At 46.2% G+C, this 25,701-nt stretch overlaps 2 protein-coding genes across 7 annotated transcripts in view; one reads left to right on the forward strand and one right to left on the reverse strand.

Moving 5' to 3' along the window:
• The window catches only part of Zeb2 (zinc finger E-box binding homeobox 2), a 132,222-nt gene extending 111,785 nt beyond the window's left edge, over positions 1-20,437 (reverse strand). For 3 of the 5 annotated variants that reach the window (XM_060390117.1, XM_060390115.1, XM_060390116.1), the window contains exon 1: positions 17,524-17,665. In XM_060390117.1, the coding sequence (XP_060246100.1) occupies positions 17,524-17,596 (73 nt within the window). In that variant the 5' untranslated portion in view covers positions 17,597-17,665. Of the gene's footprint in view, positions 1-17,523; positions 17,666-18,601; positions 18,744-20,301 lie in introns of those variants that run through there. The other 2 variants (XM_021658570.2, XM_060390119.1) reach the window with 2 other exon arrangements.
• On the forward strand, positions 18,762-21,508 carry LOC132655893 (uncharacterized). 2 transcript variants are annotated; one of them, XM_060390121.1, is made up of 3 exons: positions 18,762-18,901; positions 20,322-20,472; positions 20,578-21,508. In XM_060390121.1, the coding sequence occupies exons 1-3, from the start codon at positions 18,788-18,790 to the stop codon at positions 20,634-20,636; spliced, it is 324 nt and encodes a 107-aa protein (XP_060246104.1). In that variant the 5' UTR covers positions 18,762-18,787; the 3' UTR covers positions 20,637-21,508. The 2 variants fall into 2 exon arrangements, with proteins under 2 accessions (XP_060246104.1, XP_060246105.1); XM_060390122.1 differs by lacking the exon at positions 18,762-18,901 and adding an exon at positions 18,991-19,829.
• Positions 21,509-25,701: the final 4,193 nt, after the last annotated feature.

Below are 25,701 nucleotides of genomic sequence, written 5' to 3' on the forward strand. Positions count from 1 at the left end.
TTTCTGTTTCTTCCTTAAACTTTAACAATTAAGTTTTAAGTTGTATTAGTTGATTTTTTTTTCCAGAGGTACCACCTGTACCCATGAAGAGATTTCCCTCTAGTTTCTATTCAAAAGATGGGAAGTCTTTGCAGCAAACCAAATTCACACCCAATACACAGATCTGACCCCTGTAACAACCTGAGGCCTGAAATTCGTGCTGCTACCTTTCTTAATCCAGGTCTATGGTATGTGTAACACAGGAAGTAAAAAGCTGATGGACTGTGCCATCTATGGCAGCATCTATTCAGCATTTGGTACAAATGGGAGGAAAAAGATACCAAATGCATGGATTGATTTTCAAATTACCTCAATATTTTGAAAACATTTTCACCTGCATGCTGAGAACGCTAAGAAAGGCAAGGGAGGCAATTGTGCCTTTGCACAGCCTCCACTGCATTCATTTATAAATTACCTCATCACTGACTGAAATTAACACTGATTCTTACAGGCAATTTCTCAATTTCCAATGCTAATTACATTTTTTTTACTTTTAAATTCTGTACCACCTGTTTTGGGCAAGACATCTTAGGCAGCGCGACCGCATTTAATCACAATTTTAATTAACCGCCCTGTAGATGTGAAAAAGAAGCAATTATAATGTAGATGAATGATGATTTTTCTGCATTAAATTGTTTTGTTTCCCTGGTATGTTGATTGTAACACAGCACACAAATACAGTAACTGTACAATTTTTTTCTATTGTAATTTAGTAATTGTTTTTGGAAAACCAGTTTGGGAATGAGTGACTTCATCTGTTTACAAATTGATTGATACTGTTCACTCGCTGATTGCTGCAGCGTATATTTTGGTATTGCACAGCCTAGCATAAAATATAATTAGAGATACGCAGGCTTTGCAGCACCATTTTGGAATCTGAAAATCAACTGTAACTGAAGTATGTTTTCCTTGAGCATACTAGTATCAGCTGGGGCTGATGAAATGATAATGAAAACAATGGGCTTCCCAATTCTACTACTAGTAGAAATCCTTGGCTTCAATCTGATAGTCTAATGTGGTAAGGTTATGAATTAGTCTGTACTAGGCCTGCGAGCTGGGGGCTGGCAAGTCTGAAGCTCAGATACAACTCCCTCAGATCTATATCACAAGAAGCAACACAAGAAGGTAAAGAAACAACGACGGGGGAAAAATAGTGATTGCTTTAGAAATGGAGGATTGTTTTTGCCACCCAGCCACGATGCACCATTCTATCTCATCTCTACACTATGATGCAACGAGATCAAATTCATGCTCCTGGCTTGCAGATATACATCATTAAACCCGTACCTCGGTGCAGATAAACTCAAAGATCTTACTTATGTGAAGCAGAGCTTGCTCCTTTCTCATCTAGGAACAGGGATGCGGGGGTGGGGCAGGCCTGGATACTTGTTTTTGAAACCTTATGTCAACCTTCTGCTAAGTAGAAGGTCCATGCTTTACTACTCTCTCATGAATTAGAGATCCCTCCAGGGACGCCCTAGATTAGCATCATACCAAACCCAGTCCCGGGGACACTCTCAGTTAATGCACTTCATTGGTAGCACAGGGCTGGTGTCTCCCTCCAATCATCCTCTGAATAGCTCTGAAATGTGCTCACTTGGACGAGTCCTTAGCTAGGCCATTTCTGCCTGCCTGGAAAAAAGGGGAAAAGGCCATGTAAGCAATTGTGGCTGCTCAAAGGAAATGTTTACAAGATGTTTCTTTCGCTGCGCTTCCTTTTGCACCCCATTCCTCAGAAGACCCTAAACCAGGACAGTTCACTAAAGAGTAAAAAATGGCATTGGTCCTAGCCATGCATCGGCTACAAAACATAGCTGGGGCCTTGGCTTCATTTAGAGCAATTTAAAGATAGAATGATAAAGATATGAGTTGCCAAGACAAAGCAGATGATATTGAGATGGGGTTGGGGCAGGAAGACTACTGGAGTCAACTTCAGTTTGTCTGCCTCTTTATAAATAGTTGACAGCAAAGTGTTAATAGGCGGTATCAAACATGACGCCCAAACTCGCTCTGTATATCCACAAAATATCTGCCCTATTGGCGTGTTAAAAGGTCAAGTCTTTTGCCAATTTGAGATTGCACGTCTGAATCTTGTTCACACCTGTGGGGTCTGCATACAGACATCTGTGAGGAGGCTAAAGACACAAGCATCTTTCCTATGTAGGATGCTATGCAAAAACTAGCCACTGAAGCTATAGCCCTTGCCTCGACAGCTCTCTCTGTATAAGAAGCACTGGGTACACTAATGAACTCTGAGCAAAAAAACGATGGCTGGAAGTGGGTGGTGGTGGGAACTCATGCCAGCCAGTTACACAGCCAATGCTAAGAGAGTGTGCTCAGGCAGCTGGGGGTGCTTTACCTGGGAGATTCCATCTCTCTCTCTCTCTCTCTCTCTCTCTCTCTCTCTTGCAGTCTCCTGCTCATTAATAGCAGAACTTTTGTGCAGCTGTGCATTTCTCTCTTCTTTGTCACCTTCCCCACCTTCATAACAGCTCTGCAGAAAGATGCTACCTTATGAATGAAGGTAAAAATAAGCCTGAATATCTCAAATTACAGCCTCTCTACATAACGAAAACGGAGTGTTTTGGCAATATACTTCAACTTTTATATATGTATGTGTGTGTATATAAACACACACATATAGGTGTGTGTGTGTGGGTATGTGTGTGTGTGTAAGGTTGTTCTAGCATTAATGCTCATTTGGAAGTTTCTAAAAGTGGTAACATCTCTGCTCCTGATGGCAATGCCATCCCCACCAACCTTTCTTGAAGCCATTTGTCTGGAGAGAAAATAAAGTACCTGATCCCAGGCCTGAGCCAGTGTGAAGTCCCTGCATCTTCACACTCTGAGCCACTGCGTTCCTTTGAGAAGCTAGCTGCTTCCCATGGCTACCTCCTCAATATAAACTCGCTAACTAATCTCTTAGCAAACACTTGAAGCAAACCTGAAGAGAGGAAAAAGGCACAGGGAGAACAAAAAACCAGCCAAGATAAAGCCCAAGACCTATTCAACAGGACACTGGTAACTAAATTTAGTACCAAACTTAAGATTTCTTTTGAAGACTTGTCTGTTGTCTGCGAAGCAGGAGTTTTCGTAGCCACGGTTTTATTTTTAAGTCTCAGCCTAACTCCTCTGCTTTGTCTTAGGCAAGACTCACTTTAACACAAACTCCCTGCCAGTGGAAACGTTCCTACCTTTGCAGGTAGTTCTAATTGACTTGCTTTAGCACTATCTTTTAAATAATACATCTTTTTAAAAGTCCATGCTGTGCTGCATATACACAAGGTAACTTTTCCTCAGAAATTTACGTGAGAACCCACTGTTGAAAATAAATAATCGCTTTCAGCCAATGATCAAAGACGAAATAAATCTTTTACCCTAATAAGACTTTTAAAGACTGAAATCCCATTTTTAAATGGGTAACAGCTAAAAAGCTACTGGGAATCTGTTTATTTTCCAAAGCTGTGTTTTAATATTGGTTGCACGGGAGCTGGGTGAGCAAATGGACCCTAGGGTCTTCAAAGTTAAAGCTTTTAAAATAAAGTTAGTGTGTAGTGCCATTTGAAAACTTATTGTTCAGAATTTAAGTTTTTAATATCTAGGAGTAAACAGAGCATTAAATCAAGCAAACTGTGACAAGGCCAATATGCACATGGATGATGCCAGCAAGCCATCTCCAGCCCTTTGTTCACAGCTTAACAAAACTGTGCCGTCACACCACTTTAGTTCAACAGTGCCTGTCGAATGGGCATCAACAGATCAGCCAATGCCTGTCATACACGGAGCTTGAAGACTGCTTGAAAGCAAGGGCTTATTTGACCCCCAAGTCTAGCTGGAAAGAGAAGAAGATTTTAAATCATCTGGTAAAGACACCAGCCTCCCCCTTCACCAAAGTTAAAAAAAAATGTAGAGAAGAATGAAGAAAACGTGCATCTGTTTTGCAGACATAAAGGGGAAAAACACGTACTCTGCCAAAGATATCATTTTTATATTTATTTTCATTGTGAAAACAAGTTTTGCAACTATAGAATTCTTCTTAAAGTGGCATTCTCAATAACAAAATAAAAAGGAAACATCATCCTGTTTTAAGATTTGGCCATGTTTTGGGTTTTTAAAACAATCTCTGTCATCAGGATAGAAGGGAATTATTTGACAAAGAGGAATTGCAACAGGAGTGTGTCTTCAGACATAATATTTGTTACATGACTATTTGGGTTGACCAAAACGCATTAGCCTTCTGCATTTACAGGCTCCTGATTTCTGGTCTCTGTGAACATTTAATCTGCTTCAGAAGATAAACGGAGCAAACAGACATGGTAAAGACAAGGATTGTTCATGGTCCTACAAGTTAACAATTAGAGAGCAGGAGAAAGACAGAGGGTGAAAAAGAAAGAAAGAAAGAAAGAAAGAAAGAAAGAAAGAAAGAAAGAAAGAAAGAAAAGAAGCCCAAACCTTCTTATTTTCTTCTAGGACACTGATCATGAGATTTGGCTCTGCTAAGTACAGAGGAGGCGCCTCAGATCTTCGCGTCCATTTAATTACGTGCCCACTCCTCTTTAGGCATCCAATCAGAGTAAGCAAATGTGAACCTAGGCAGGGCTGAGGGGCCCTAGTGATAGGAAAAAGCTGGAGGTGTTCTGAATCCAGACCCTTCCTGTCCTAAAGGAGCAGGCCTTACTGACTTTGGCCCAGGAGGGGCTGGGGTTCCCCAGCACCCAAGTTGAACCGCTTTCTCTTCCTCCCAGCCTCTCCCCTCTCTGTCAGACTCAGGCTGCTGTCAGTTTGCTGCCTGTACTTTGGCTGTCTCTTTTCTAGTCTGTACCCTGTGAGTTTCTGGCCTGCCAATTTCAACTTGAAGCTTGACTGGGCTGATTTGATGCAAATACCTCCAGGGAAAACCCTGAAACTGATGAACAGTTATGTCAAGTCGATTTTGCACCATCGGGAAAAGGTAACCTCTGCGAGAAAAAAAAACAACAAGGTTAAAGAGACAAGGGCTTTTCACGTGTAATACCTCTGCCGCGCATCTCGTTCACTGTTTACCATCCCTCAGAAATTGTAACTGTCAGAATTAGTCCTAATTGCAGATGCGAAAGCTGCCATTATAATAAAAACAGAGGCAGTGCCGGCATTAAATGTAGCAGCCTAATTTGTGAGACTACAGAAAAGGTAGAGTAAATGAATATTTCATTACTTTAATTACCAGGGACTACTCCTTTCTTGCTGTCTTATGATAAGTGTTGCTGTAACTAGCAACAGCAAAGATCCACTAAAACATAAAGTGCAATAATCGTCCTGCTGTCAGGATCACCACTTTAAAATACGAGCAGGGAAAACATATAATGGTTTATCTATTTCTTAGAGATTGCAGAAGTAGAGGACGGAAATTCATTTAACATCAGGGGAAAAAAATGCACACACAAAGGCACCAGCAAACAGGGTTTAGTCAGAGAATAATGGCTCCAACAGAGAGAAGAAAAATTTCATTGACTATACATCTGAAATGCTGGCCCTAAAAGGACGCTAGAAAGCAAAAAGTAGTAGGTAATGTGTCCGAATATTTTTGTTTGTTTGTTTGTTTGTTTTGTGTTGCACGGTGCAGTCCTCTGAACATTAGAAAATAAAGCTCAAGTGGCTGGGAAGAGACAAGGAAAGCAAGCTGCTTTTCAAACGATCAAGTAAAGGTGGGAAAAGAGCAAGTTGGCAAAAGTTTAAAAGCTCAGTTTAGTTTCATTGAAAAAGACCAGATAAAGCCTGCCAGAAAAAGGGCTCTGCCTGTAACCTCGGAGCTCTGATTCCTAAGACGTAGGGAGGACCAATAATCAGTCACCCCTGACACCTCCGCAAACCTTGCCCACCTCTCTCCGCTGTCAACTTCAAGTATGGGGGAGGGGAAGGAGGTGGACCTGGGACTGGGGGTGTGGCTGAGGAGGTCGCTGGGACTGGTTGAAGCCAGCCTGTCTCTGCGTTTATCACTCTGTCCCGGAGGAGGTGTTTGTTCAACATAGCAGTTTGACAGCACAAAAACACTGTGGCCAGAAACCCTATCAAAGAACCTACTGACACATATCATTCATGGTGTGGGCTTCATGGGACAAGGCCACCTCACTCTCTATCTGCACATGTATAAGGTGTCACACACCTCTAAGTATTTAGTACAGCTTTAAATCTCCTCTCCCCCCCCCCCCCGCTTTTCTCCTAAACACTATTTTAAAAATACCATCTTTAGTTAGGATTCCAGAACGCTGTTCCCCCCCCCTTCCATAATAACTTGTAATCAATTTAGAATGCTCTGTGCTGAGGTAGGTACTATTGAAGGAAAAACAGCTTAAAGAATAAGGCTAATAATTTATCCTAAATAATACACTTAAGCTTAGATTAGTAGGTACAAGTAAATTTTGTCAGGTAGCCTAGAGAACACTTCTCCCTCCAGAAATCCTACTGTAAAAGTCCACATCAATTCTTCCCATGTGCTCTTCTTCTTTAAAGGTGTCTCATTTATGTGGTAGGTCTTATTTATAGTAAAGGGGAAAAGAAGCAGAGTTCGGGTCCTTGTGAGCATTTGTGTTTGTGTGTACACAGGAATGTGTGTGCACGAGGGCTGGATTTAGCCTTCACGTTTTGTTAGCAGAGCAAAGGTGATGGGAAATCTTTAGGGGGCAACCATTTTGCGTCTAGATACTTCCCCTTTGGTGGGTCTATTTATTATGAAAACACAGCCTACTGAGTTCTTTCTGTGTAAACCTCACCTCTTACAGCTGAGAAATCTCATGATGTGAAACACTTCCATTGACGTGCTGGGTGTAGAAAATAGAAACAGGTACTTCCAAGAATAGGCAAATCGCAAAGTTTCCTTGATTACAGTTACTTCGATATGCAAGAGAATATAAATACAATTCAAGCTAGTAAATAGTGAAAGCTGTATGCTGAATTTGTGGATCACGTGGGCACCGACTGCTTGAAATGTACTCGCTTGTGTGTGAGGGGGGAAAATCGCAGATCTACACAGCATAATGTTTTAATTTGTTGATTTGTTACTGGTTACTTATTTGGAGGAGGGAGTGGCTACTTTCTTGTTAGAAACATCTCCCCGCCCCCCCCACCCCCGTCTCCAGGATTAATTAGGAAATGTGAAACAGTCTGTAAAGAACAAAACCTGATATTTTGTCATATAAGCAATGTAGCTATTACTGGTTTTTATGTGGAATGTGTCCTGTTGTCATGGCAAATCATTACGGGTAATTACTTATTCTCCAAAGAAAGAAGTCATTTTACTTCTGTCACCTGAGATTAATCTCTTAAAGCTTCTTCTGTATCTTGGAGACTTAAAAAAAAAATCACACCTTCCTTTAAGCCAAGTTGGGTAAACTGACAAATTCTGTATTTATTGTTTGATAGAAGGAATCCCCCCTCCATATAAACGAGACGTAAAATTTTAACCTCCAAATATTCCAGTTAAGAACCATCCTCTTCAAGTTTACAGAAGAATTGTGTGTGAACAAAGGTAGAACACACAGAAACACAAAAATGAAGAAGAACCCCCAAATGGTAGTCACACTAAAATGTAATCTTGGAGCCTATTGAATTGGGAAGTTATCTGAGTCTTAATTCTGTAGTCTGAATAGAAGAGGTAACTTGGCTATGTACTCTGATAGTTCTGTCTCATCTTCGTGTCACAGCAGCTTCAGTTCCCAGTGTTTCAGCTCGGCAAGAGAACTGACTGCCAGCCATCGTGATTCGTTTATGATGAGTGCAACCCTCAGTTGAAAAATGAAAGCAAAGTTCCAGTTAGGTTCTTTTGGGAATGTTCTCTCCTCTTTACCCTATACATCAGAGCACATGCGTTTCTGAGACTGTTTTCTAAGGCCCATTTTTGTGGGCAAGCATGCCTTTATCAGCTCTCGTACTTTCTCGGGTCACAAACACATGATTATCTGATGAAACATCGATCATCTTCCTTCTCGTTTCTCTATCCAGCTCCTGTAACTTTCCTGTCAGAAGCCTTTAAAAAAAAATCTGCAGTTACTGTTGCTGAGAGAAAGTTTAACTTCTGGGTTGGCAATTGGAGAATAATTCATGAGCAGATTTCTAGCAAATGATATGATTTGCTAAATTTTGGTCTTTGATTTATATTTATGTACTCCTGCTACTGCTATAAGGTTGTGCCAGCCTCAATTAGATCATGAATGAGATCATTTTAATTCAGCCCCCAAACTGTGACCTGACCATGGTCTGAAAGTGTTCAAAAAGTAATTTTAAGCCTACTTTTGCTTTGAAAAGGAATACTGCATGCTTGGTCGTTCATACAAATAACATAAAACTTAATTATTGGATGATTTGGCAGAGGATCTTCTTGCCAAACAACAGTCAATGCCAGCTACTGTGGTCCTGGCACTGCCCAAGCCCTAGCCCACAGCCCCCTTGTGTATGGGTGTTTGTTCATTGTGTCTTAGGGCAAGATATTTCAAATAGGATTCATGGATCTAGGACGAAGGGCGCAACCCAAAGGGTGTACCGTATTTATAACTTCAGTTAAAAAATGCTGTCTCACCTAGAAGGGAAGTAGATCTGCGCTGTCAAATCACCAGGAGGCTGTGACAAAGGGAGCTTGCAGCCTGACACACGGCGTAACAACATAGCAAACACCTTTAATTCTGTCATGTCTCATACCCTTTACTTTCTCACACATTTATGGCTGCTCGAACGTTGACACCTACACTCTCTTTCAAAACTAAATAAGGCGATCTTATTTAAGCCCAAATGCAACACCTGTAAAGTTATTCTTGTGCCCAGCAAAAAAAAAAAAAAAAAAAAATAACCATTAACTCCTTCCTTATAAAAACCTCCCTCTGCTTGCTTTGGAAAGTCTCAAGCTGGTAGCGGTGCCCAAGGGCCTGACTCAGAGGCTCATAGGACCTCTTTAGCTCTGACAGATAGGCAACACTTCCCCCTCCCAAGGATGCTGTGGCTGAGACACTGTCACTATCCAACTGGCCTTTGCAGCTTTTCAAGTAGAAGCTCCTTTCTTCATCACAAACTTCTGGTATCTTTCATAGTAAAGAGAGAGGCCCCAGCTGCTTCATTCCCTCTAGCGACCAGAGTCTAATATTTTAAAAGCTAGAAATGAAAATAGCTTTTCTAAAGATATTTCTTGGAATATTTAATGTGCTGTCTTGACTCCTTTTTTCTATCTTTTTTTTTTTCCTTGCCAATTATAAACCACCATTTGGAGGGCTTATGAGCAATGTAAGTCCACCTCATCTAATTAAACCACATTGTTTTAAAAGCTTGAACAGTTTGCATGTCTACAAGACTTGTCTGAATAATAAACTGCTAGAGCCAGAATTATGAGTGTCTTTGGAGAGCCAGCATTTCACGTGCTGGGTGCAAAGGGCCAGGCACTCAAAGAGTTAACCCGCATTGCTGGGGTAGGTTAATATCACAGCTGCCTGGTACCTTCACTTAACAAAAGCCTCCTTTTGCAAACAGACTCCCCCCACCCCAACCCCCAGTGTCCAAAGGTGTTTACTGAAGTAAATCTGCCTAAATCCTTCATTGCTTGAGTCATGGGGGTGGATAGGAGGGTGGAAGGTGTAGGGCTAATCTCTTTTTGTAAATTCTGTAAATCTTCTGGGAAAAAAGGGGGGGGGGAATTAGGAATCTGTGTCACATGCAATGTACAATTCCTAATGTGTCCATTCCTGCTGCTCTCATAAGTGAAGTATACTACATAGGTATGGGAAAAGCCACCCAATACTGAACAGTCCTCTGGTTGTTGTTGTTTTTGAAAGCTTGTATGTCCAAAGTTGTGTGTGTGTGCGTGTGTGTGTATGTGTGTGTGTGATCTAATTGTCGAGGAAGAACTGTTGGTATCTTAAAAGTGGTTTCAGAAAGAGGGGGGAAGCCTAGATGGTTCTGCAGCGAGATAATGTACTGGAAAGTTGTCACGAGAGAGACCCGCGATTGCCGTGGTCTTGTTCTGGTGTCTTCAACTGCCTGTTACTTTTGCATGTTGAAAATGAAGGCAAATAACTCGGGAAAACCTGACAGGTCCGCCTACGAGGGTTTAAACAATTCCCAGCAAGAAGGAGCCCTTTAGGCACAAACTTTCTCTGTCAAGAAAACGTGAATACCACCAGCCCCTCCCTACAAATCTTGAAGCATCCAGTTTGAGATACAAAAAAGGCTGTCATCTCACAAATGTTAAACATACTAAAAAAATCTGAAAAAAAAAAAAAGTATGGAGAAGGTGTGAAAAACGTGGCACTTTACAGCCCTCAAAGCTTTTTAAAATAGAACAACTTTTCCCCCTAAAATTCTTTTCAGAGATTTTTTTTTTCCCTTTTGGCTCATTTGAGAGTTTCTTTCTTGGCTTTTTTCCCCTTTCATTTGAAAATATGAATTATCATAAAAAGTCAGGGTTTGGGTGGTGGAGAGAATGGGAAAGTCTTTTCCAGTTTTCCTGAGGAATTTTTTTTTGGGGGGGTCTGTGTTCAGGCATCAGCCCCTGCAGCCAGACCAGGGCTGGGTCTCCAAGCCCACCCCTTCCCTCCAGTGCCCTCAGCTCCTAGGTCCTATGGCAAACAATCATAGTTATTAAGGCCAAATTGTAAGTAGCATTCAAGAGCGGGAAGTCTGCACACCTGACCCCAAATCTAACAGGCTTCTGGGCTAGAATTCAATCTCCTCTGTTACACTTTTTACCTCAAGTGGAGCGGTGGCCATGAATAGTACAGACATGCCATCTTGTAACACTATATGGCTGTCAGGAGGGACAGGCAAGGTTGAGCATCAACTATATAAGGCTGGTAACTAGGGGAAGGCCCAACAAACAGCCACAAACACCTAAGTTACTTTACCCAGCCACTACCCTCTGCCTCTCTCTCTCCCTCTCTCTCTCTCTCTCTCTCTCTCTCTCTCTCTCTCTCTCTCTCTCTTTTCATCTTGGCTTTCTGTGGCAGAATGCAAATGGAGCCTGCCGGCGGTGAAAGGGCTGAATTGTGATTAAGAAGAAGAAGAGCTCTTTCTTTGTTCTCCCCTCAGGGGATGTTTACTGGGAGAGACACAGCGGATCAGATATGAAAGGCATTCAGGTCAGCATTGATGTGAGCGAAAGTGAAATCATACCTAAGGCATTCAAAAGACCGCCGTGTCAGGGGTTCAGCTAACGGTGCAGCTACTGTGTGTCTTCCCAGAGAGGGGGGGAAATCCTTCCACTGACTGGTGATTTCTTTTTTCCCTAATTTGCTACAAAATTATAAAAGCGCCCCTCCCCATTTACTTCCCACCACATGACACAACAGTTAGGATTTTCTCTCCTCCTGGACCACACACAAAATCAGACCAACTTCTAATGATGGTATTACATAAATAAACCAGCAAAGCACCATCCGACCTGTGAAATATTTTTAAACAGGTGTACTCATGTGGGGTATATAGATGTATGATTTACAGGACAGAACTGAGAGGAGAGAAACTCCAAAAGACACATGCACGGATGGCTTTTCCTGTCAGCACCCTGACAGGAAACAACAACACTACACACACACACACACACACACACACACAGACACACACACACACACAGAGGGAGGCAGAGTAAAACAGCACAGAACACCTTAAAATGAAATCCTTTATTTACTTTGTAATTACTAGTTACACTTTTCCTGAGAGCTTTCGCTCTGACACAACTGTCACCCAAGATAAAAGTATTTGGCACACAGCTTATGAAGGCAAGACTCCCTACAGCCGGATGATTATTATCATTTTTCTTTAAAAACTGCTTGATGAAGAAATCCTTGGATCTTACTTTTAAAAGTTTACACTCCCTTCAGCCCAAATAGTCATTCAATAGATTTTTTTCCCCAAGTGGTAAACTGATAATGTTGGCACAAACAGAGCTATATAAATATATACAAAATTCACAAATCACAGCAAACACACTAACAGCAAGAAGGTGCTGGGATGTTCCAAGGCTCAAAAATTAAAAGGAAAATCACATTTCATCTTCTGGTTGCTTAGGAAGAAAGGGAAATAAAGAAATGGGGCTGCATTTATTGGTTTTGAGTCATCCTTTCCTCTGCTCTGAATTGTACTCTTCAACATTCACATCTTGGCTAAAAAGCATATTTGGGTTTATGTTAACATCTGCCTTTGTAGTGACATTTTGTATATTTTCAACTAGTGTTTCTGCATCACAGATTTTCCTCCTTTATCTCTTTGCTCTAAAAAGACGAGCAAAGAGCAATCAAAAAGGTGTCTGACTTGGCCATTCAGACAATTGCCCCCTTGTGGGAATGCGGGAATGAATGGTACAGCGGACACCCAGCACCACTGACGTTATAAACATGTAAATGAAACACATTAGCGCAGACAATCAATTGTCTGTGAGCATTGCAAACCTGCACTCCCTCTCTCTGTGACAGGCACAAAATAGTGTCTACCTTGGGAAGCTACGGTGCAGAAGAGGAGGAGGACAAAGAATCTCCTTTCACATAGAGAAAATGCACCTTCCGAGCCTTGGAAGAATGCAGATGACAAAGAGAGTTGTAAGGAAAAGAACCCCCCACCCCCACCCCTGGAATAATCACGGCCCTGTTAGAAAGCTGGCAGCAGCCTTCTTTCCTACCTTCAGGGGAAGCACACTCCCCCCACACAACCCATCCAGGAAAATATGGCATTAGGGTCTTGAGCGACCTCTTGTAATTTTCTTTAAGCAAATTGAGAGAGAGAGAGTGAAGGCAAGAAAAATATGAAACCTGTGACAGAGCAATTTGACAGGGAATTGCAGGCAAGCTTTTTCTCTACATTTGAAAATAAAGGCTAGAAGATGCGAAATCAGTTTTACTTGACAACAGAGCAACATTACAAAGTTTAAAACCTGAAGCCTACCCCTATCCCTGGTGGACCGACACAGCAAGGATGCCACCAGGCTGGCTGCAGGCTCTGCTGCGAAGCACGTGTCTACCCCAATTGGCTTAGTTTTTTTTTCCAAACCAAAATAAAACAAATAGATCAGTCTAGATACATAGCCCCCAGCCTTGTGTGTGCAGTGTCTCCACAGAGAGAACATGATGGAGATGGATATCTCTGGAACACCCTCAAAACTCGTACCTGCCTCACAGACAGCCTGAGCTCATTCAAAGTAGGTAAACAGGCTCCCCACAATATGCTCATCAACTTTAGGAAAGCGACTTGCCAAAGATTTCCAGAGTTGCAAAGAGAGGTAAGCTGTCACCACCCCGCTTCGCTGTGTGCAGAGGCTTTCTCACTCCCAGCTGCCCATCCCAACCAACTTCACCTCTGAGGCAGGGGAGGTGGAAGCCTCATCCTGAGAAGGGTTGATTGCAATCCCCTTTCTTTCCATTTAAGCACCTCTGCCCTGTGAGCAACTTTCCCGTCCTTCCTCGCCTCTCAGCATCACTAACAGCGACTCCACTCCCTCTAAAGAAGTGGGAAAGAGTGAAGGTTTCTTTTAAGCAGGGATAATCATTTCTGCTCATCTGATTGCTTCTCCCCGAGACATTCAACTTGAGTACTTTTCTTTACAAACTGAAAATCATGGAGCAAAGGTGTTTGGTTAAAGCTGCCCTGTACCCCCCCCACCCCTCGCCCCACGACTGCCCCACCTCCTAGCCCACAGCACCCAAACCTTTAGCAGAAACTTTGAAGCAAAATCAAGCTAACTTTTCCTTCCTTCTTTCATTTCCCTCTTCTCCAGTCTTAACTCAGTTTTCCCTCAAAGGACTGCTTCATTCCCTTCTCTGAAACACACAGCCCAGCGATTTCATTTTTTGGTTAAAACATGCATATGCCTGTGTCCTTTTTTTTTTTTCCCCAGAGGCTGATGGTGGGAACTGGGGAGGTGGGCCCCTCTTCACAGCTGGTTTCTAATCAAGAAGGAAACTGGAGCATCCCAGGTCCTGCTGCCTACATCAGGGCTGAAAGCAACAAACTTTGCAAGTTACAAACCGACTGCCAGCGGTGGCAGACGGTAACGGAGTCTCTCCATCCTGGAGGGCTCATTCCTGCCTCCAAGGCTGTGTGGAGATAGTGGGGTATAATCAGAGGGCTATAAAGGGGGGGGTGGCGTTCCCCCTCTTCTCTAGCCTTAGTGAAAGTGTTACAAAGTGAGTCAGGCGGCTGAGGATCATCTGACTGAACTTTCTTGAAACCTACACACATTCTTGTCTGCTGGCTATTTGCTTTTTGCCTCCTTCCCCTAACCCTACCTCCCCTTTCCTCCCAGAACATTTTTTTTTCTCCTAAGAAGATTTCCTGCTTTCCTTATGGGTGAAAGGAGAGGAGCTACTAGCCATGGTTTAGCTTGGTCCTGGCACTGTCTTTGCTGGGCATCTTTCTGGCCTGAGAATGTGAGAGGCTGGATATTTCAGATTGTTCCTCTCCTTCTGTATTTATGTCCCCTGATCTGCCTCATTCTCCTAGGCTTAAAAAAAAATAACACTACCCATCACCATCTCCTCAGCTTTGGCCAGCCTTTCAAACACACTAACTGCTTTGCTCGTTTTGATTCCTTGTCACTTACTCTACACACACACACACACACACACACACACACACACACACCGTTGACTTCATTAAAATTATATAAAGTGCCATTCTAGGTCTTGGGTGTTTTTCCCCCCTTGCAGCTTCTGCGAATATTGTTGCTATTATCCCTTTCCAGGAATTTCTATATGACGTCGATAAGAATCATCATATTTAGTGTTATCAGCAAAGACACAAGCTGAAAAGTGACATCTTTTCCATGAATCCAGGAAAGAAGAAAAATCCACTCAGTTCAGATAAATCCTGGCAATTCCCAAAGGAAAAGGCATTGGGTATGTATTTGATGAGAAAGAAAATGAAAGAGTGATGGGGGAGCTCTTCTGCCTACTTCTCAAGACCTGGACCCTGCTAAGTCAGATGAAACCCAGTGAAAACACTGACAAGTCTCCCGCTCTCAGCACGTTTTCTCACAGACTTTGGGAAAAGAGACAGGCAGTAGTCAAAGTCAGAGAAGCTTTGGGCGACAGACAGATTTGCTGTTGGGTGTTGAGGGTCTACGATAAATGCCTAAAATAACCGAAGTTCAACTTTATCCACTTCAGAGTACAGAAGCTTGTCCCAAATTAAGGGCTGGTCACAGGGGAAATGGTTGCTGTCCCCGACCGCACCCCTCCCTGGTACAGGGCATTACCTGGGAGGCCCCAGTAGTCTGTGCCACCAGACTTCGCAGGCAGCCAGGATCTCTCCCAGTCCCCAAACTGGGCTGTGGCCTGACCTCACTGCTGGAGCCAAGTTGGTATTTCACAGCAAAATCATGAGGGGGGTGGAAGAAGGAAGAGCCAGAGGAAACAAACACTTCACACAGTCTCTTACTGGGAAAGAATACTTGGGGTAGCCAAGCTTTAAATCTCTTCCCCCCCCCATATATCTCTGTTTAACGTTGGGGGGTAGCTTCATGACACAAAGCTTTTGTTATCCGGATGATCAGCAATGTGCTTGAGATACTTGCAAGGGGGAAAGCCCCACAACAGACATTGATTTTAGAAAATCAATAACTAACATTTAATAAAGGGAACAGAGGAAGCACGAGAGAGGACAGGGGAACACTGGGTGTAATTTTAGTGTCTACTAAATTACCCAGAGATGGAGAAGGGGAGGTCTCCTGTGTAAGGACCACCTTAAATAATGCTAGGCAGCAATGAAGAAAAAAAATTAAATTAAAAGAGAGACACACGCACATAGTTATAAGGAGGCAGCCTGAACCGAATCTTGGGGACCAGCTTGTAATATATTACTGTCGTTGTTTTTTTGTAATACTAAGCCAAGCCAACAGATCAAAGACAGCACAAAGAGGAAAGGCAGGGTAACATAACGCACAGTTTTTGACTAAAATTCCTCTATCACTCCCCCATATGGCTCTCCACCTCCGCCACAAGCAAAACACACACACACACACACACACACACACACACACACACACACACACACACACACACACACCAGACAGGAGAGGAGAGAAAGAGAGATTATTTGTTTCTAACCAGAATCTATCTTTTAGTCTTTGTGTTTCACTCCCTCCAGTACCCTAAACTCCCACACTCTTCCCCCCCACCCCCAACCCTCTGCACGCGGTGCAGCACTGAGGCGGACTGGAGGAGCGCACGACCGTCCTCTCTAGTGGAAAGTTGTTCCAAGTGGGTCTGGTACCCGCCAGGCGCGGGCTGGGGGAGCAAGAGCCCGGGTGTGTGTTAGCACCCCAGAGCCCAGCCCGGGAGCGTCTACACCGCCTGCGCCCCGTGAGCCGGCGGAGAGCGAAAGGAGAGTGAAGTTTCCTTTCCGATTCTGGGCTGGTGCGGCTGGATCGCTTGTTTGTTTTGAGGGGCTGCTCCCCCCCCGTTTCTTTTCATTTTTTTTTCTTTTAAAACTCAGTATCCTCCGTCAGCACCCACCCCCCCCCTGCACCCTCTGCCGTCTCCCAACTCTCTCCCCTCCCCCAAGCGCCTTCCGCGCACTTGCCAATCACTTTTCTCTTTTATTCCCACGATTTTGTTTGGGGGTAATACCTAGGGGTCCCTCTCTCTCTCTCTCTCTCTCTCTCTCTCTCTCTCTCTCTCTCTCACACACACACACACACGTACGCTTCCACAGTGTCTCTCCGAAATGAACCTAAACTCTCTCTCACGCACCCCTATAATCTGCCACCTCTGATCTGCGTGTCCCTCGCACCCCCATCTCTTTCCTCCTTCCTGATTCAGCCTTGGATAACGGGCTCCTCCCGGGGCTCCTCCTGGCCGTGTAACAACTGCCGGAAAAACTCTCTCTGGTCCCGGCTCTCGGGCCCGGAGCGGGGCCTGAGCCGGCTGCCGAGGAGCCGGGTCCCCAGCCTGCAGCTCCCGGGCCGGTCCCTCCTGCCCCGGGTTCCCCCGCGTCTGGCCGGGGCCGGCTGCCCGCGGACCGTTACTTGGCGCACAGAAAGAGAGAGGGAGAGAGAGAGAGAGAGAGGCGGCCCGGCGACTCCGGCAAGAAACTTTGAGGCTGGCGGAGAGGCAGCCCCGGGTCCCCTCCCTCGTCCCCGCCGCCCTCCTGCCACCCTCGCCCCGAAGTCCAGCGCGCCCGGCCGCCGGACCCCCGCCCTGCCCTCGCCCCGCCGCGGGGCCGGGGAAGCCGAGCGGGCGGAGGCGGCGGGGGGCGCCGGGTCCGGACGGCCAGCGCCCGGGGGCCCCCCGCGCCCCCCTCCCCGGCGGCCCCGCACTTGCTCGGCTCTCCCCCCCACCCCCACCACACACACACACCCGGTGCAGCGGCCGTGCGTGGGGCTCCGGCGCTGGCCGCCGAGGGAAGGTTCGCCCGCGAGCCCCGGGCGCCGCCGCCGCCGCCGCCGCCGCCGCCTTCCTTCTCCCTCTCCTCCCCCTTCTCCCTGCCCGGTGTCCGGGGCGCGGAGTGGCCCGGAAAAGTTTGGTTCGGGCCTCTTCTTACCGTTTTTCCTCCTGGGATTGGCTTGTTTGCGCCTCTTGCACCGGGGGCCATCCGCCATGATCGGCTGCTTCATTGATAAGAGCGGATCAGATGGCAGTTCGCATGGACTCGGCGCCCTGCTCCGGCAGCACGCAGGCTCGATCTAGCAACCAAACACAGCGACAATGTGGGCATCGCCCGCGCCCATTGAAACGCGCACGGGCCGCCCAGGGGAGCCGGGCCAGGGCCCGGGCGAGCACCCATCCGCGCCCCCCGGCGCCAAAGCGAAACTTCGGGCGGGCCCCCCCCCTCCCCGCCCCCCCGCCCCCAGCCCTGGCCCCGAGGCGCTTTGTGTTGTTACTGTTTGGTGTGTTGCACTGGCGAGGGGGGGGATCGGAGACAAGAATTACATCTTCAAAATGAGTCATAACTCCTGACCGTATGAGGGAATGCACACAGCGGTACAGTAAGGCTGCTTGACTCCAGGGCTGAGGCGGACCCCTTCCTCCGAAAAGTCCTCAGCCAGGCTCGGGAACTTGGCAGGGGAGGTGGGGGGGGTCCTTCGCTCTCATCTTTTCTCATCCCTCCTCCGAACCCCCATTCCCAAAGGGGGTTGGGGGGGAGGAGGGGAAAAAAAAAGTAACAAACAAGGCAAAACAGCCCTTGGATGAAGCACACTCGGGTAAATTGATAATAGTAATTACAGGAAGCCCGCTCGCCCCGCGACCCCTCCCCTCCCCTTCGGAGTGGATCGAGGCACTGTCCCTTCCACCCTACACACACACACACACACACACACACACACACACACACACACCGCCCCCAAATTAAGATTTCCCATTTTTACCTGGCAAAAGAAATATAATTATCAGCCCCTTTGGACAGCGTCCCCCCCCCTCCAGCCCCACCGCTCGGACAATATTTACTTAACCGCCCCCCCACACGTGCCCCCACACCGATTTCCTTAAATTCTTCCAGCAGAATTCTTTTTTTTTCTTTTCCTCTCAAGAAGGGAAAGAGAAAGCCCAGAGCCACTGTGACAACACTTTTTAAGTTGCTCTGAACGACCGTCTCCTTTCTGACTTCGAAACTTTTGTACCTAAAAACCGAGCGAGGCGCTGCATTTTTTTTTTTTTTCCTCCAGCTGAAACTGTCAAAACTTGGAGAAGGGGAACCTCGGAGGCAGGCAGGCCGGAGGAGCGGAGAACCCTGAAACTCCGCGGGGTGGGGAGATGCTGTGCCTCCGAGGATTAGTTTAAACAGCGGGCTATAAAAGATGTAACAGATGCAAACTGTAACACAAGGGCCGTTAACCCTTTCTCTGCCGCCCGGCACGTTCAGCCCCGGCACCCTACACCTATTGTCCTCGGAGCTACCAGCTTTGCGGAAAACCTGGAAAGTGAGTATCAGTTTCCGCACATTTGCTGAGCGGGGGTGAAGGGGGGCCGAGAGAAGGGGAAGTGTCGTAGAAAGCATTTTAAATTTACCTAGGCATAGGGAGTAGACTTTCAAGTTTGACACATTAAATATCCTTTCTTGTCTGTCCCATTAATTTAAAATTGTTTTTTTTTTTTTTGGGGGGGGGGGAGGTGGATCCTGAAATAAAGAAACGGTTACACAGGCTTCAGGGATGAAACAGCTGCTGGCCTGTCTGCATTTCTGCTGAGACTTACACACCATTGCATATAAAACATAGATTTAATGAAGTAAGTTACTAGTTTTATGAGGCACTGTGAGTGTGAGGGAAGGACATGGCATTTGTGCAGTAAACTTTATCTGTGAATGCTAGCTCTGGGGGAAGCAGTCCTGCCCTCTTCATTAGAGAGGTAGCATGCAGAACATAAGTAGGTGGGAGATAGACATAATGCTGATCAGGCTCACCACTGTGACTCCTGCACTCTCTCTTTTAACTTTGCAATCCCAAAGTCTGAAAAGGTGTGTGTGTGTGAGAGAGAGAGAGAGCTCCATGAAATCTATGTGTGTATTACTTTGTCATTTAAAATAAAATTTCAGAAGTTACCCTAATTTTAACCCTGATATTCTGACAGCAGTTTTTCTTTCCAGCTGTAGTGAACCCCCCCCCCCCCTTTGGTAAACGACTTAAGTTCCAAGAGAACTTTCACTTCTTTATTTATAATCACAGAAGTGAGGTGTTACTTCACACACACACACACACACACACACACACACCACACAAAGAATGAAATAAAGAAATGAAACTCGCTAAGCAGACAAAAACAGGCAAGTTTCTGCTTAGAAAACAGCCTCCTCCGGTGGAAAAGGTTAGACTGCCCATGCCTAAGAGAAGGACTTGCTCCCGAATTTTGGTAGGTCCATCTCGAATAAGTTTTATAATTTTGAACAGGTATTTGCCAAGTTTTAATTGCTGGATATAATGAATTGGAACTCGGTGTGAAAACAAAGCAGAAAATGCTCTCCACTTGATGAGTTTTTACCCCAACCATACAGTTCTCAACAAAACTTTTCCTAGGCTATGTAGTAAAAAGCACCTTTGGTTACCTGAATAGACAGGTACAGGGGAAATTACTGGGGGAGGGAAAAAGGAGGGGAAAGGAAGGAGAGAGTGGGAGATGGCAAGAGAAAGCAAAGAAACCACTCTTGGGAAAAGCCTGCCACCAAGGAGCTAAACCACCTGAAATTCCTGCCCAAAGACACCCGGCTCACTTCAGAATAACATCCCCACTCAAAATGAGAAAATTAGAAAAGGAGGTTAGGGGACAAGCACACCCCCCAAAAAATGATAAAATGAAGGGGAAAAGAGGGGGGAGGGAAACCTACCTGCGAAGTCTTGTTTGTAGTTTTGGCCAGAAATGGTGAGAAGAAAAAGCATGAAGAAGCCGCGAAGTGTGGGGGAGAAAAAGGTGGAGGCGAAGAAACAGCTCCCGGAGCAAACTGAACAAAACCTCGCCAAGAGTGTCGGGAGGCAGGACCGTTATTCCTGCGGAGCAGGTTAGAACTGATCTCTTTTCGGCCACTCCAGGAAACACAAACCTGGGGACGGACTGACGTGTTACGCCTCTTCTAATGACATTTTTTTCTTTTTCTTTTCTGTAGGGGAGAGAAGAGAGACCCTGAAACACGCGCCACCTATCTTTGTGGGGAGGGATAATTGAAGCGCCCTGAGCGTGAGCATCATGTGAAAACGTGATCGCCAAGTTTCTCTCTGGGAAAAGATCTGGGATAGATTATACCTTGAAGTCTCCGCAAACGCTTTAGTGGAAGAAATGAAATTCCACCTCCCTCCCTTCCTCTCTCCCTCCCTCCCTCCCTTCTCCACGCCCCCCCCCCCCCCCCCCCCCCCCCCGTCAAGCCTTTGGCATCATTATCCTCATCACTAAATCCTGCAGAGTACTGGGCGGAAAACCGTGCAGACCATTCACAGAACTGGCGAACTCCGAGGGGCGAAAGTTAAAGGGAAAGATCTCGGGTCTTCCATGCAGATCTCTTTTCCTAATATCTCTGGTGGCTAGGCTTGAGGTGCACATCAAGTTGTGGGGATACCTCAAGCACTGTTTTTGTAACTAAATTCTTGCCCTTTCTCTTATTACATTTTTTTTAAAGATGCCAGAGCTAAGGGAGGAAAATGCTACTTGTGCCACTGCATCTTAGGATTTCAGGGTGTGTTTGTGTGTGTGTGTGTGTGTGTGTGTGTGTGTGAGAGAGAGAGAGAGAGAGAGAGAGAGAGAGAGAGAGAGAGGAGAGAGAGAGATTTCTGTACTGGATCCCTATATTAAAAGTACTTTGGCATTTTAATAAAGGGTCTCTAGATTAACGTAGAACAGCACTATGCTGGCCAACGTCTGGATCTCTCTCTATCTACGCAGATCACACTACAAAGTGAGGGGTTGGGGACAGGAGGAAGAAGGAAAAAGGCCAGAGGAGCTTAGGAGGAAAGAAAGAAGAGGGTGACATTAAACTGTGTGGGGTCTAAGTTTTGAAGTACATATTTTTTGATATTGCAATTAAAGTAAAATTAAAAAGAAAAGACTCCACCTTTGCTCTGAAGGGATTGGTTATGCAAATATGGAAGGGATTTCCTGGAGAATACAGCTTTCTACTGTATGGTTAATTAAATAATCACTCAAAAGCTTCCAACGTGACGCTTCTGTCGTAATCCAATCAGGTTACATAGGTCCTAAACAAGAAAGATATTTTCCACATCTGGAAGTCAGCAATTTAGCAAGTACTGCACATTATTAACCAATTCAGAGCCCACTTCCCAGGGGAATTTTTTTGAAGTTTAAGTGTTCTTAACCAATGCTCTGCTGTTTTGTTAATCAAAAAGCTGGTTTACACTGCACATAATTGGAACTAATATAGAAGTAAATAAAGACAGCCACATTTGAGGATGCTCTGTGTTTATCAGAAAGGGAAGAGACTGCTTTGACTCAACAGCTAAAGGCTCTTAAAATACTGGGAGACCCCCCCCCATCATTTTAAATAGTGAAAGTATTCAAGAACCTCAGAGCACAGATACATGGCTAGCCCCACAGCCTGTAGGCTCCTTGTGCAAAGGTGTGGAGATATGAAGAGGGCCAACAGCTGCCTCTTACCAGTTTTTTTTCCTGCTTTAATACTCTCAAATATGTCATAGCCTCCTGTTTTCAGTCTGAAGAAACCTGAAACAAATAATACCCTGATCCAACACTAGACTTTTACCCATATTAAGATAAACTGCTTTGAACTGTGCTTTGAATGTGTGCCTACAGCAAGACTTTGAATGCAAGAGTCACTGGCGATTGCACTCAAAGGAGGGAAAAGCCACCACAGGGCTGCCTCATCCACACTCCCAGAGCTACAGGGCTTTGTATTTTGCATGTTTATTTTTCAGTGGCGGTGGGGGGGAGGGTAATAGCCACCCAGCATGACCACAGCTAGATTTCATTCTAGGGTGCAAGAAAGCGGATTTTCACAGCTGGTTACACACACACCTCTTCCCTAATTTGAGCATTTACAATGAGAATGATTGGATAAATTAATTTCTCCCTCACCCCTACCCCAGATAAAAGTACCTATAGATGGTCTATAGGTTGTAGAGATTTTCAGCCCAAAATCACTAATGGGGGAAAAAGATTTCCAACACGTATCAAGCACATTCGTGCCATTATTTTACATTTCTCATGCTATCTTGTCTCTGTACTAAATATGTGTAAGACTTATCAAGTTTCTTCCTCTAAGATTTATCACTACTGTTCATATCCTTTTTCCTTCCTCCTCTTTCCTTAAAAAAAAAAAAATCAGAGACCAGCTTTCTGCCTTTAAGCCTCCCTCTCCCACTGCGGAGGAAAAAGTAGCCTGTTGTACAGTGACGCCTGGCAGGACCCTTCTGCAAGCACCCAGGTAGCCAGCCACTGGACTTTTTTTTTTTTTTAAGCCCAGAAAGGCACAATTCGACTCTAGAGCAAGTCGAACAAATAGCTAACAAGCCACCGTCTCTCTCATGGATATAAAATGTCTTCTTACTACAGAGCTGACAAAATAGACTTGTAACTATTTCAATTAAATGCACCTAATTATCCGATTACCTTGACCCAGCCATCACTCCAGTGCTTAGGAGGCGGCGGCCCCCAATAGTTAGCAACTGAGTTTCGACACGTTTTCCCACCTATTTGGTACGAAGAAACAGATCCGAACAAAACAAAACCAACTTCAGTCTCCTAGGTTCACTTGAAGGTGGACGCTTGGGTGGTGGCACAGGAAAGATCGCGAGGGCTGAGCGCAGGGCTAGGTTGCCCCCTGCCCTTGCCTGGCACGCCCCTCCCCAAGCTTTTGACCGAGAGGGTTCCCACCGTCGCCGAGGCAGAGGGATCAGAGGAAGCTGGAATATAAATTTGTTCGGAACACTCCCTGAGTCCCAGGGCCAGGTCAGGGACAATGGGGACCGTGGGACCCACACGACACAGGAGGGCAGGATGAACAGTCCGGAGGGGACCAGGGACGCCTGCGAGGCTCCTCACGCAGCAGTAACAAGCCCCGCGAAGGGAGGACCAGCCTCTTTTCGGACGGTTTCACCCCCCAAACCCGTTAACAAGCCACTTCGAGATGAGCGCGGGAGAAGGGGATTAAAACAACAGATACACGCAAATGTGAAATAATATCAACATCGACCTTGGAGGGGGAAAAAAATTCTTGAGGGTTTCCTTGGGTAAAGACAACTGTTCCTCTCGGCCCCCACCCCCCCAACCCCAGCACCCCCCGGCAGGGTGAGGAGGACACCCTTTTGTCTTCCCACTCCCGGCAGCGGGACCCGGAGCCTGTCCCCCCTTTCACCTCTCAGTCTGTCAATTTCCTCAACTTTCACAGCCGCTCCCCCGCCCCCACTCCTCCCGCTGGCCCAGAGGCCCAAAGAGGTACGTTTCTGCCCTTGGACACACAAGCCGAAGAAAGAATTCGAATTTGGCCACAGCTAATGATTATTATTATTATTTAAAAAAAAGCAAATTGTGTTTATTTTGTACCATGGGGGGAAAATAAAAGGAGAGAGAGAGAGAGAGAGAGAGAGAGAGAGAGAGAGAGAGAGAGAGGCTTCTTCTCTGGTTTAGAAACGGGATTGCTCTTCCACCTCAGGGAAGGATTCCAACTCTGTTGCTCTGCAGGCGATGGGGAACTTCTCCGAGAGTTGCGGAGCAAAGGCTGCTACCCCGGGACCCCTGGATGAGGTGTGTGAGGGCACCGCGGGGTCTGAGCCCAGCCAAACGGTTTTCTCACGTGAAAACTCGCAATCCAATCCGTTCGGAGTTGTGCCTGGGATGGGAGGGTGGTGGCTGGGGGGTGGGGGGGGGAAGAAGAAAGCCTATTAAAAAAAGAAAAAAAGAAAAGGAAAAAAAAATCGGGAGCATCTCAGAGAAGCCCTTTCAAACCCAACCAAAACAGGACCCGGGAGCGTCCCTCACCTCCCCGCTGCGAGGCCCGCGGGGCCGTGGAACCTCGCACGTCACCTGGCCCCAGCGGGGCGGCCAGCGGAGGATTTGATTTTCCCATTTCATTGGCAGGAGGGGCTGCATCCCGGCTTTGCGGGGCCGGGATGGGGGTGGGGTGGGGTGGGGGTGTGTGTTGGGTGGGGTGGGGTGGGGGGGGCGTCCGCCTGCGTCTCCGCTGACGGGAACCAGCAAACTTCAGGACTCAAATGAGCATCTTAATTTATTGATGCAGAGCAGGTCTGCTCGCGGTTCCCCGTCCCCGGCGCGCTCGCCTGTCCCCCCCCATCCCTCCCTCCCTCCCTCCCTCCCTCCGCGGACTTCGCTCCCTCCGTCGGTCCCCGGGAGCACGTGGGGGGACCCGGCGGCCCGCAGCCCTCCTCGGCACACACCCGACCCCGCCCTGGCACCGCGCGACCCCCCTCCCCCCCTGCCCCGCTCCCGGTCAGCTGACCTGGCTCGCCGGCCTGCTCCCCGCCCGCCGCCCCGTTTCCGGTCCCCCGGGTCCGCGAGCCCCGCTCGGCGAGGAAGCAGCGGCGGCCGGGAGGTGATGCAGGGGGCTGATTATCATGAGAAAGGCTGTGCCTGGAAAAGCCTCCTCCACGCGACTGTCAGTCTCACAAAAGGGTGGTGGTGGTGGTGGTGGCAGTGGCGGTGGTGGCAGGAGAAGGGGCTCTGGAGGAGTCCCCAGAAAACTTGCAGCAAGTTAGATGCGACGCAGGCCCGAGGAGGTGGCTTTCGCCTCAACTTGGGAGGCTGGGCAGTGAGGGTGCGCACGCCAGCAGCCTCGCCTGGGGACTGGGCACCCCAGTCCCCCTCCTTCCCTGCTTTTAGCCCTCCCTGCCCTTTAATCCACATTTTCTTGCAATTCTGTCGTAATTGGCATTTCCTACATTGTCCTTTCTTTCTAGATTTCTTTCGCAATCTCGTTTCTCCCAACTTACCTTCTCTGTAGATTCTTTCCTTTTTTTTTTTTTTTTTTTGGTGTCTGCGTCCTACGTCCAGATTTATCATTTCGTTTTCAAAACAGTGTTTAATATGCAATTAATCTACCAGCAGGAGGTCAGGGACACCCTGACTAAAATAACTCCTGGGTCATAAGAGGCAAGTTATCCAGGTGTCAGTAAAAAGTAAAATAATAATGAAAATAAATGAATATCTCAGTGACTGTAACAGCTTATTACTCTCTATTATTATATTCAGCTCTGACAGATACTTTTTTTTTTAAGATAGACTCTTCCTGGAAAAATATGAAAATAAT

This window comes from Meriones unguiculatus, chromosome 8, assembly GCF_030254825.1.
Source record: "Meriones unguiculatus strain TT.TT164.6M chromosome 8, Bangor_MerUng_6.1, whole genome shotgun sequence".
Taxonomy (NCBI): Eukaryota; Metazoa; Chordata; class Mammalia; order Rodentia; family Muridae; genus Meriones; species Meriones unguiculatus.

What these genes read in the sequence shown, in the direction of transcription:
- LOC132655893 (XM_060390121.1), top strand. Translation starts at nt 18,788, where the DNA reads ATGCAAACTGTAACACAAGGGCCGTTAACCCTTTCTCTGCCGCCCGGC. An exon ending in CTTTGCGGAAAACCTGGAAA is followed by an intron (nt 18,902 to 20,321) that starts GTGAGTATCAGT and finishes TCTTGTTTGTAG; the next exon opens with TTTTGGCCAGAAATGGTGAG. An exon ending in CCGTTATTCCTGCGGAGCAG is followed by an intron (nt 20,473 to 20,577) that starts GTTAGAACTGAT and finishes TCTTTTCTGTAG; the next exon opens with GGGAGAGAAGAGAGACCCTG.